The sequence below is a fragment of the Pipistrellus hanaki genome (genome assembly GCF_964339955.1).
Source record: "Pipistrellus hanaki genome assembly, chromosome: 14".
Classification (NCBI taxonomy): Eukaryota; Metazoa; Chordata; class Mammalia; order Chiroptera; family Vespertilionidae; genus Pipistrellus; species Pipistrellus hanaki.
In genome coordinates this window covers 11,933,546-11,946,372 of record NC_140516.1, presented here as the reverse complement: position 1 = coordinate 11,946,372, position 12,827 = coordinate 11,933,546, and the positions used below count along the sequence as shown (strand labels likewise).

The 12,827-nt window shown below is 47.5% G+C and overlaps 1 protein-coding gene across 16 annotated transcripts in view; it reads right to left on the bottom strand.

Moving 5' to 3' along the window:
• Positions 1-12,827, bottom strand: part of KCNMA1 (potassium calcium-activated channel subfamily M alpha 1) — a 669,950-nt gene that overhangs the window by 109,502 nt on the left and 547,621 nt on the right. For 2 of the 16 annotated variants that reach the window (XM_084903669.1, XM_084903670.1), the window contains exon 19: positions 4,586-4,759. The exons of the other annotated variants lie outside the window; for them this stretch is intronic. In XM_084903669.1, the coding sequence (XP_084759795.1) occupies positions 4,586-4,759 (174 nt within the window). The remainder of the gene's footprint in view (positions 1-4,585; positions 4,760-12,827) is intronic. 16 annotated transcript variants of the gene reach the window in all.

The window sequence follows — 12,827 nt, the reverse complement described above, 5'->3', positions numbered from 1 at the left end:
GAGAGAGAGAGAGAGAGAGAAAAGAAGGAGAAGAAGAAGAAGAAGAAAGAAGAGGAGGAGGAGGAGGAGGAGGGATGGGGGGAGGGAGAAAGACTAAAATTAAAATAAACAAAAAAGTTTAGGATTGGGGAGCTGGAGGAAATCACTCAACACTACACATAAAAGGAATGAGATAATGATAGGCTGTTGATGTTTAAATGCATAAATTAAATCTCCCTTTAGCAGGCATTGGAGACTGTCAGCACAGGGTGTGTCCTATTATGGACATTTTCCTTCCTAGAGCTATTTCCAACCTCTGCCCCACGATCTGATGTGATGCACTTCAAAACGCCATTAGTTCAACTCAAGTGATTTTGGTTCTATTGATGATGTTAATTCTCTGCCTGTACAAACCAGAGGCTGCTCGGGATAAGCTGATAGTTGTTTATTATCTGATAAGACTCAAGACTGCACTGAACTGGTTTGGGTATGTCTCCCTTCAACCCGATTGTATCGGACTTCTCGTCCCAAACGAACCCCTGGAGTTGAATGCCTCCTTGCATTAAACTTCTAGCTGAAGTAAAAGTCATGCACCATTTAAAATTAGCTACAGTGCTTTGGAAAGGAGCTTATGCAATTGTGCAGGTTTAAACTATTAGTAAATGCAAAGGCTGGTGTGAGCGATCACACATGTACTTTCACTAAAACTACTTCCAAGCCCAAGTCTAAGACCTGCTCCTCTCCCAGCACATAATTCACTTGTCCACGCCATGGTTACGGACGGTGTGTGGCCAGCATCCCTTCAGACAGGTCTCAGCAGGTTTGAATCAAAAGGCCCTGTGTTGTCACTGCATCATGATTTTAATTGTCCCTTTATGTTAGACTTAGCAATCAGATCGCAGGCAAGACAAATGAGAAGGATAAATTCTGAACAGAGAACAAGGACCATTTTACACAACTTTACTGCGGGGAAGTGGAACTGATTGGAACCTAAATCTATATTTATATGTGTGTCTGTTGCTAGACATATATTTTTATACTTGATGGTACTAGAACACAGCTGCTTGTAAAAAGGTTTTTATGAGTGGTTTCAAGAGAGCTGGTTCTCCCGCCGAGGATCCTCTGAAGTGGAAACAGAGTCGGAATGACCAGTCAGGGATGCTAGGTGCACCCCGCCCAGCCTGCTACCCTGAGCAACCCAGCCTTGTCCCGGCAGGACAGCCTGGTGTGGAACCCTCATTGATCACTCTGCCTTCCTTTTCTGACACTGTCTTTTAAGCCTTTCGTAAAGGACTCCTTCCTCTTGGCAGATCTTTTTATCATCCCAGTCCGGCACATCCCGGTGAGATGAATAGAAGGAGACGCCTGTGAGAGCGGCCCTGGCCTAACGGAAGCCGATGGGCGGTAATGGGCCACACCTCGGAGAGGTGAGCGTAGCAGGCAGGTTCTGCTGTTGGCAGGCAGATTTCTAAAACTGTGTGAACACTTTAATACGTTACCACTCCTCTGGGAGCCAGCTACTTCCCTTCCCACTTCAGAAAACACATAATGGGACTTTGTGTTTCAATTTCATGTCCCTTGAAAACGGAAATCTTTCCCCTTATAAGAAAAAAAAAAAAGAGTATAAAGAGGGAGACGAAAGGCAAGAGAGAAACGAATTAGGCAGCCTCGGGAGCACGCTGGCTCAACGGGGAAACTGCGACCAAAGCGGGCTCCGTAATCGTATAATGACCTTTAATGAGTGTCTTGGGAAACAATACGGCCCCAGCATAAAAGACAAAGGGCAAAGCCCATCATGGCTCCGCTGACACTAATTCAACATGATTTTCAGAACAACTCAAGAATGTAAGAGAAGTAATCTGATCCGCCCATCTGACCTCACTCTGATTCCAGGGCCCTTCTCCTGCCATTTCTAATTGTCAAACCCTCCACATTTCACATCTGCTCATATTTAATGAAAAGCCCGCTCTCACCACCGCTCTTTGAGTCAACCAGCTCTGTCAAGCGGGCACCACCCAACCCACCAGCGGCGCGGGAAGGCCGGGCTGCCGCTGGAGCTCTGCCAGTGGAATTCCACATGGAGACAGGCACGTTTTAATTGGAGAAGAAGGGCTTATGTGGGCGCATCAAGGGGCTCAAATTGGAATGGGTTTTCCTAACTTCTTATTAACGGTCAAAGGTGAGTGATCTCACACAGGCACGGATGAAATCTGCTTTTGTTTGATGGAGTGACGACGGCAGAAAGACTGATGAGACAGGGGAGGCAACCCCCCCGAACCCTGAGCTGTCAGTACCAGTTAAGGCTTCCACATGCAGCCCGGAGCCCCGTGATTTCCATGATGGGGCTGATTTCAGATGGGCAGGAAGGACAACAAGCCCCCTCACAGGATGTTTCTGAGAGCGCAGGGCAATCCCAAGCCCAGCTCTTCTTCTCCTGGCCTCCATCAACACTTAGATTAAATTGCAGAGCTGAGAAATCCCTCCAATTATGGCTTCTCCTGGAAACATGGAAATTACACACACTGGGTCGTGTGATGGGCCTCACCCAGGTTTTGCTGTGACGGGAATGGGTGACCCTGGCCAAGACATGACCACAAAGCCTTAGTTCAGAGCCCAAGTGGCTCCTTTCTTTCCTCCACTGAACCTCTGGCCAAGGTTTGAGAGCCCAGCAATTATCTGGAAACAGCAGTTATGCCGTGGGCAGAAGAGTAGCCCAATGGCTGACGGGTACATTCCCCACAGTCAGTCAAAGCCAAGTGGCCAACTGGTGCCACCACAGCTCACCCCGAGGCTCCTCTTCCCCAGCTCATGGCTCTGAAGCTGGCATCTTGCCACACTTAACAGACACACAAATTCTTTGTGCGGTTGTGACGGAGTACACCTTGGTAGTATCCCAGTACGAGAGAGAACTCTTACGATGAGAATAAGGGGTAAGAATTCATTCTGCGGCATCTGTAAGAAACATTGTAAAGGGGACCTTCTTTCTAAAAGTTCCTTTGTAGCAATGTCAAGACAAGACTTAGTCCCAAATCCCTCCCATTGCAGCCCCCATCAGCTATCACTCTTACAAGTGAGTCTTGTTCCTTAGCACTGTGCTGGGGAGGCAGGGAACCATCAGTTTGAGAGGGTGATTCTCGGTCTTAGGCCTAACTTTTCCAGATGACACCAACACACCTCAACGCACACATCACGCCTCAGACCTGAGCTTCAGGGACACCAGCAGCTGGCCTGGGGCCCTTCTCCACTGCACACGGTGACATCAGGACCCTCTCCACCCTCAGGGCCTCTGTCACTGTCACCCAAGCACACCGGGCTGGGACTACCTTCCATGTCAGCACAGGTGAGTGGGGCCGGTGTTCTATGGGAGAAAATGCTCAGGAGCAGAGGGCTCTTCTCCATCCTTGTTGCCACTGGGAATGAACCCAGCTGGTGGAAGCTTTATCCCACCGGCTTTGAACACTTAGTGGAGACACTGGATGGCAATACGGTCACCAATATATGTATTAGTTGCTTTCAGAGGAAGGGATGAAGCACAAAAGGATTGTCTTCTGCCCCCCATGCTACCAAACATGTGAAGACAAGGTTGCAGCTACATGTATGGCATCCAGGTCCTCACGAGGAACTGCTGTTAGAGGAGCACCCCCTTCCCAGCGTTCTGTACAAGCGGGAGCTTTCAAGGACATCACCCAGGAATCATGTCAGCATCGCCAGCAAAGCCCCAGCTGGGGATGGAGATGAGGGCTGTCTCAGGAACGTGGCACAGCTCAGCCCCGTCAGCTGCCAGCTCAGGACCTCCACAGGCCCTTTAACCACCATGAGCTTGCAGGCAACCAAGAAGGCTGACCCAAGGGCCTGTGTGACACACTCAAGGAGCTCATGGAGGTCCACTGCTTATGGTTTTGGTTATTCAGAATCACAACTGCTACAAGATGCCTTAAACAGGGGGCTACATTTTTGGAAAAATAGAAATAAATTTGGAACGATGCTTTGAATTAGTCATCGTTCGGAGAGGGAGCTCCAGACTTATCTCCTAGTAGGTTGGGAGGACACTTTTTTTCAGAGCACAGGACACAATTTGGCACTGGGGGAATGAGATACAGATTAGGGGGACACAGTCCAAAAATCCTCCTGCATTGAAACCTTGCTGTAGTATGGAAACTATCTAAACTCATTAAAAATAATTTACAGTTAGAGCTGGCCTGTTCTCGCTACACCATTTTCCTCCCTCCCCTTCAACCCAATCCAATGGCTAAGCTTTCCCCAAATAGTAAGACAGGTATTTCCACACACCGCTATATTAACATTGAATTTGATCTGCTGTCACCTTAATTTCCACCTATATTTATGTAAAGGGGAGGAGGAGACTGTCACCAGACGGCAACATCACAGTCCCACATGCTATCCCAAGAAGCACGCGTTAGCAGACGGCAAGGGAGGCACATACACAGTGACACAGGCAACTGGGGTGACATATCACCACATACGAGGTCACACGGGGAAGGAGACATCAGCTGGACCGACTGACAGAACCACAGGGCACGACACAAGACGAGGATGATACCACAGACAGCACAGACACCAAACTGTGTGTGTGGGTTAAACTTACAGGCACGGAAATTGGTGGAGCAATCATTAACAGAGACAGAAGAGAGTGGGAAGGCTCGCTCACGGGTGTCCACGTCACCACGCACACGGCCTGACATGCATGAGCAGTCACGCTCAGAACGTCCGCAATCAAAACAACATGCCCGTCTCATTCTCTTGTAGATGGACATCTTGGCTATAACCGCATGGTGGATGAGAGGAGAGGAAGAGCGGTAGTTAATGGCAAGGTCACACAGCAGGGCGGCTGGAAGGGAGCTGAAGGGATTGAACACAGGTCTTAGTTCACATTAACAGTCTTGACCCAGAAAAAAAAATGCACAGTGACTGTTGGCAACAGTTTGGTTGTACAACAAAAAGAAAGCAGCAAGAATATAAATTGCCTTCATAATCCCCCAAGGCTGTTGTGTATGATTTTTCTCCCCTCGGTGACGCGGGTGACTGCAGGAAAAGGGCAGGGTGATTACAATCGGCGTCTTGAATGAGAGGAAGAGCACATTATAGACAGCAAAGATGTAACCGACATTTTTCCCCCGGCACAATTAATACAGGAGGACAAAATATACACACGGCCAATCAATGAACTGCTGACAGGGTACAATAAATGGCTTTTTGCAAGATGCAAAACCAGCTAATATGTAGGCTTTCTAATTCCCATCCATTCCTGGGCGCTAGGCAGAGCCTGGCACAGGCTGTCATCAAATTAGATGTGAAACGATTACGTGTTAATATAGGATTCGAGGACACCTCTGCTGAACTTCCCCGCAGTGGGTTGACGTGATGCCTACAGGAATTTAAGTTTACTCTTGACAGAACAAATATCCAAATCTGTCCACATAAGAAATGCAGCTACTCACAGCTAGCACTGCGTGGCTGACATGAAAGGCAGTTCAAAAATAAAACATCACCCAGAGCACAGGAGAGGCTGGTCTATTGGAATGTGTTCAGCTACTCATGGGTGTGTTTTCCTCTCAAAGCTGGGGGATCTGAAAATCCTATCGCCTTTTCTCTCCTTGCCCTCCCTGAATTCAGAAAGCCATTGGGCTTTGATTAATCGTAATTTTTTCTTATACAAAAAATAGTGGCCAAAATAGATGAAAAATTATGAAATAAGAAATAAAATAAAAGAAGAGCTCCCACGTAAGAGATTAAGGCTCGTCCAGCACCCAAAGTGCTTCCAAAGCTAGTATTGTTGGTTCCGCTGCGTGGGGACCCAACTCAAGCACTAGCCTACAAAGTTGCTGGACCTCACTGCAGTGACTCTCAATGTCCTTCTCCTTTACCCTCCACGCCATTGTACAGGTAAGTACGATGAGAAGCGTCTGTACCTCCGTCTGAAGCTACAACAGACAAAAACATTTGCTCACTATGGAGCCTGAACTGGCCTGCTTCCCTCCCTGGTCCGGGGGAGAAGAATTCATATTTATCTCAAGCATCACAGCCAAAGAGTAACCGGGACTGAAGGGAGGCGTTATTCCTTGTGTCCATTTGGAAAGCCATATTCCCCCTTTCTTTTTCTTTGTGGGGAATGGTTGCACCCTTACTTTAAAATATGGCCTGTGGTTTTGCCCTCTTTGAATGTTAACAGTCACCAGGAAGAGGGGTTTAAATCTCTCAAATGGGTCAAGTCCTGTTCTAAGACCTTTATGACTTGCCATCCAGTATATTTGTCAAGCAGGGGTAACGTTATGATTGTGAGGAACAGGCACTGGGGGAGATGAATGAGAGATCTCTTCAGCAGCAACTCCATTCTTGAGGATGCGGCTCACGTTTAAGTGACGCGTGCTTTTAGCATCCTGGCTAGTCAGTTGCTCAGACCATCTTCATGCAGCCCCGGCCCTGTTCAGTGTGTGGTCGACATCATTCCTGGGCTTGGTTTCTAGGGGGGGCGGAGGGGGGGGGTTCTACTATAGCATTTGAATCAGAATGGTGTAAATGCCCAGGCACCCCCAAGCAGCAGTTACTGAAATCAAGAGAGGGGGGAAAAGTCTTCAGCGGAAGACAGGAAAATAAAGTTATTTTAAATGCATCCAGATCTGGTATACAACTTGGAGTCTCTTCACTTGTTTTTTTTCTTTTTCTTTTTCTTTTTTCTTTCCTTGTTCTCTTACTGGAAATATTGATTTGTTATTTACACAGAAGAGGGAAACGAAGATGATTTTTTGTTTCGCTGTAGATAAATTGTTTTGAAAAAATTTTTTTAATCAAATGCTGTAGCAGAAGAGAAGCCCATCAAACTCTGAAATGCTATGCTTCTCATTAGCAACAGTCCCTGGTTTTCATTTTCATCCTGCCATTTTGGGTTCATATTCAATAATAGAATCTGACACATTTATAGGGAAGGAAAGTTCTTATATATATATATATACCATCTTGAAGGACAAGAGGAGGGAGGCTGGGGGTGGGATGTTTTGAAACAGTTTTGTCAGAGGTAAGCCCGTCATGATGGGTGATTTTAACCTCCTACTTGATAAGGGTTCAGGAGGAGACAGCTTAAACCAGCGCCTCTCAGGGACTGTTTGCAACTGTCCTGCTGGCTCCTCTGGAGACCATGCATTGTTCTAAAATCTCATATTGTTAGCATGCAGGAACAGGCTGAAACTGGTCATCAAAGCAGCAGAAAACCATTTGCTATAAGAAGATTAAATGTTAATTATAAGCAGTCACATTCCAAAGCAGCATATGCATAAAAAGGAAAACATGCTATTACTCGCCATTGCTTCCAGTCATCGCTTTCACACTCACTCCAAATACAAAATAGAAATCTCAGGAGACGAACACGCACCACAAATACACACACACACACTCACACACACACACAAAAAAAAAATCAGCAAGAATGATCAATGAGAGGCTCAAAGACAAGACAAACAGTTAAAAAAGAGAGCCCTGACAATGTCTACACCCAGGGGCCCCGCCTGCAAGGGTGGCCCTTTTGTTCTGCTCTGCATGGACCCCAGTCAGGTGTCTTCACCTATGCACTTCCAGGTCCACTTTCTTAAAAGGGTGTCCCAGCAGCAGAGCCTTCCTCTGGAAACTGCTAGGCTCTGAAACAAGCTTTGGAAGTAAAAAAAAGTATGAGGGTATGGCTCCCTGGTGGGAGCTGTTCCAGGAGATGTGGACACTCTGGGTATAAAGTTAGACTCGTGGGTTGTAAAATAAAATTACATCAAAATTAAGTCATGGATCTCCTATTTTGGAAAATACTACCCCTCGTCTCCATCAACTCTCTCTCTCTCTCAGGCTTCCTAATCCTTTGGTTTTGTTTTAGAGAATAGTGGATTTTCAGAATCACTGCTGTTTTATTTCCATTTCTCTGGGACTGTTTCCTTTTCTAGAGCTGATGTAGGTTATAAGGTTACTTTCAGATAACAGTGCCATTTAAAATCCCCAAGGTTAGGTTTCAAAGAGCAACTTTGAAAGTTTCAGTATTTATTTAAAACACAAGTAAATTTCATATCTACTCCCTGGCCACAAAAAGTGCCCTCTCTCCTTTGGTGTTTGCTCATTTTCTTTATTATGTAGTCACCCAATGCTCTTTCCTAAATCCCAGTCCTCAGAAGAGGGAGTTTTCCCCAGGATTTCAATGGTAATACAAAATAGAACTCTGAGGACATCTAGTGGACATGTGCAGAAGAGCAGCCAGTTAACATTCTCTAATTCCCTGGCCCTTCTCTGCAAGGGAGCAGAAAGAGGACCCTGAAGGCCTCTGAGAATTGAAATGTGAGCAGTAGCGTTTTAATTCAGCAGCTTCTCAGGAGAGATGTTGAAGAGGCAGCAGGGTCAAAGGGCTGAGAGGAGGTAGATGTTCCTAGAGTGGTCAAGAGTGGCACACTACCCCTGTAGACCCCCGCTGGCTGGGTCTCCTCAAAGCCCCAGGCAGCTTCCAGAGACAGGGAACAGACAAGAGCGCATCTGGTGGGTGAATAACACTGCAGCTTCTTGTCATTCCATCTTAGGGCTCTGGGAACTTTATGCTCAATGAGCCGCCCCCGTAGGCCAGCTGAGCTGTGGGAGAGCAGAAATATCAGCCCCTGGGGACCTGCTTTTCTTCTTGGCCCACATCAGAAGGTTCTTGTTCTTGGGCTGGTGCCACCGGTTCAGAGAGGTTATGTGGTTGCCAAGAAACAGACCCTGGGTCTCACCTCCCTCCTAAGAACCCTGTCCTCATCGCTTTGTGGTTGGAGAGGAAGAAGCTTTTGTGTGCTTTCCTCCACCACAAGGAAGTGAATAGTCTCCCAATATTTCCATTATGACTTCCTCATGCTATTTATAGAGACAGCATGTAAGTATGTTCCTAAGGGCCACCATTAAAGGTTTACTCCTTCCTTGGGTGTAAAACTGGAAAATTTCTCATACTCTTGGACTACTTTTCCTGTATCCTCAAAGGTCATGACTGTGAGGAAGAAGCCTGTGGAGACGGGGCTGCTGTAGATGGGCTTTAGTTACTGCTCTTTCCCTGCATCAGACTGACAATGAGCTGTCAAACACGGGTCTCTGCTCTTCCAGCCAGACCTGGCATGGAAGAGGGACGTGGAGGCCATCCTGTTCTCAGTACCATCTGCCTCCTGCATCCGCAACCAAATTGTCAGCCAATTTCCAATTGCACATCCTTAATTTCCAGGGTGGGCTGGAAGGGGCAGGAGAAGCAGTGCAGGGCTGAGAGGCTCAGATGGAGTTTTCCAACTCCTGGGTGTGGGGGGTGGGCACTTTAGGTTTTAAATGGAGCAATTCAGGGGGAGACTGTGGCAGGAAAAAAAAAATCTGCCATTCAATTCATAGACACTTGTCAGATCACAACCTCATGTTTAAAATCAACCCAGTGTGGGAAGGATTGCTTCCCTGGAGCTGCTCCTCACATGCTTGTAGCAACTAAAATTACAGGGAAAACATCCAGCGGAGAAAATGTTCGCCGAGGTGTAAGGCAGAGGCCTTTGCTTGATGTGACACTGGGAATCAAAGGGCATTCTTTCAAGTCCTATAAATGAGCAAAATTCCTATTAGCTTCTCGAAGGAGAATAAAGGTCTTGCAGGTGTTTTTTTTCCCCAAAATGAAAGAGAGGGAAGGAAAAGCTAGTTAATGTCAGCAGCTCAGAGCCCTCCAAGCTGGTCGATCCTGCTGCCCTCTCAGCACCACATTGTGATGGGAGAAGGCAGAGGGATTTAGCACTAGAATTGTTTGTCGATTGACTGACATCAAGACTCCCTTTGGATTGTGAAGGATCACTAGGTTCTGTCAGCATCTCTGTGGGTATAAAAATGACCCTCAAGCCACCCTTGGGGGTGTTGTGCAGGTAAAGGGAGCCCGCAGTGTCCCTTCTGGCAGAATTGGGCATGGGACTGAGAAAGGTCACTGCTCTCCTTTGTTTGTACCCTGAGCATCCTACCCCTGCAGACTCTGAAGACGAGCCAGAACCAGATGGCCAACCTGCCTCTTGCTGCAAAGGAGTCGGAGAGGATCAAGTGCTGAGCCGCCTTCTCCACATCCCAGGGCCGCGGGCCTGAAAGGAGCTGCAGGCTGCCCCTCCTCTCCAGTGGTCTCAGGTACATGAGGGAAGCCCCACACTCATTTCTGGTGCCGCCTAGAGCAGCACTGCTCTAAGCCACGGCCCTGAAAGGCGCAGCCTCTGGGTGAGAGGGCCCTGCTCCTTCAGTGAGTCAGGGTGCTGGGGGCCTCACATCCATGTGCTCAGACTTCTGCATGGCTCGTGGCTGAAATGGAACATTCTCCTGGAGCCACCTTTTCCGCCTTCAACAAGTAGATGTTTGCTAAACCAGGAAACATCTCTCAAGATGCCTGACTAACACCGCAGAGGAACTGGGGATGTCCTAGTGGGTCCTGATTGAAGGAGGAACCTGAGTTTAAAGCAAGGGAACTTCATAGATTGTCGGAAGTAATTACCACTGCAGGAGTACTTGTCTCCATTAAGGCCGTTGAGATACTTACAGTCGCAAAGCTGGGGTGTCCAATGAGCTCTCTAGCCCGCACTTTCTCATACAGAGAGGCACATATGTTGTAATAAATACGTCACTCTCTCTATAAAGCAGCTCCACACTTATATATAAAAATGTACATTTTTACATATAAAGCACTGTGGTACATATAATATACCACTCGTATATTATATGTGATGGATATGTATATCACAACACAGGGATAAGTATATATGTAGTAAGTGTGTTTGCTTCAGGATAGGAATTCGAGCTTGAGAGTCGAGGAGACCAAGTGTAATTTATCAAAGGCAAGCGTGACAATGACCCCCAATCGATGAGGGGTCTGGAGCTACAGTGGTAATTACCTCAGCCTACTCAGTGTCCCCTCAAGGTCCTGAGACAGGCTCTCACGAGAAACACTGTTGTCAAGGTCTTATTTTCAAACAGAAAAATAAGACAGTGCCAGAGGCCGGCTAGAAGCTGGGGGTGGGGGGAGCGGTCAGAGAGGGTCCCGCTCTCAGGTTCTCCAGCTCCAGGCTGCTCCAGTCAGACTTTTGGGTGGGGGAATTGGGGCATGGGTCACTGCTACATGCAACATAAATACCACAAGGAAAAAAGAGACCGAAACTGTACAGAAAATAAAAGAAGAGTCTCTTCTAGAGAAAGACAGGGGGACTGGACTCCGGGCTGCTGGGAACCCGTGTTACTCACAATATATCACTACCAGTGTGCGGTTAAAATAGAGTAGGGGCCGTATTCCAAGGCAGCAAAGAGAAAAATAAATCAAAAATATGTCAATGATTAGAAGTTCAAGAAAAATTCCTTCAAACACATCGATTTAGACATGACTTGTCCCCGAGGAGTCTACCCTTTGGCCAACTTTTAGAGGCTGGGGGAGAAAATGTCAATCATTAGACCAGGTTCGTTATACAGAAAAGGGAAATGGGTGAATGGATTCTGAGAGCTTGCTCCTTGGCCAGACACCGAATGTGGCCCTCTTCCTTGATGGAGAAGCTATGAAGAAATGGAAAGAAACGCAAGAGTTAAACTGTTCTCCCACAGAATTGCCAGGCATGGAATGGCCACACTTGGTATTTCTCCAGAGAGTATGACATGAAACGTTCAACGTTATTGAACAAAAATGAACGAGGGGATGGAGGTGGGAAGGACAGGGGAGGGCGGGGTTGGGAGAGGAGGGGTGGGAAGCTGTGAATGAGGACCAGTGACTGTCACCAGCTCTGCCCTGGTGGAGATGTATCGCCCCAGGATGGATTATTCACACCTGGCCTAACAGAGTTGGACAAGTGACTCTGTGGGTCGGCTGCCCTCCCCAACTTAGGGCATTGGGCAGCGTGCATTCAATTCATTATTGACAAGTCCAGCTCCTTCTAAGGCAAGTTGCTTTGCAACCAAAACCTCCCCCCATTTCCTAACCTGCCTGATATGCCTCAGGTTTAATACCTCACTTATCCTAACCACCACCTGCACCTACACACCTGCATCCTACCCTCTGATTGTGTGGCCTTTTAATCGGGAATAACAATGTTTGGGAAATTCTGATTGTTGTCAAACTTGAACCTCACAGCTGAGGGCTGCCGTGAGATGGAGCCCAGGTCGAGAGGAGGGTGCAGAGCGAAGGGAGTGAGACCCTGGCCGCACTGGCTTGGCGCTGGAGAGGCAGTCCTTCCATGGCAATCTGTGCTGTGCATGATGGGAACTCATCTGCCCCTCTCGCTGAGCCAATGTGGACCGAAATGAAGAGAATAAAATTATTTCAAACAGTTACGTGCCTCTCTGTCCAGGATGATGTTAAAAGCCACTGCTGTTTACTTGCCTAGAACCAAGATGGGAAAATGTCCTAGAGGCCAAATTCTCTTTTCTAGGGACTTAAAATTCATCTGCTGGGTCCCACTACAGTCCTTCAGAGGAAGCACTCAGCGAGAGTCAGACAGCTTTCTCTCCTCCCTCTGTTCCACTCCTGCCCCCGACTCTGCTCTCTGTCCAGTCACCAGGGAGAGCAACAGGAATGGATGATCTCATTTCCTTGCTTAAAAAGGGCTATATTTATTGTAGGACTAAAGCCCACTCTTCTTACCATGGCACCTGCCCTCCTCTCTGATCTCAGCTCGCACCCCTCTCTCCAATCCCACCAGCTCCCCTCCCGGTCTTCCTTCCTTCAAACACAGCAAACTGACTTCTACTTCTGGCCTTTTTCCCCCTCTTCTGCCTTTCTGGATTGGGTCTTAAGTCAGGGCCACCTCTCAAGGGAGGCCTTCCAGATCTTTCTAGCTAAAGCAGCATCTCTGCAGGGT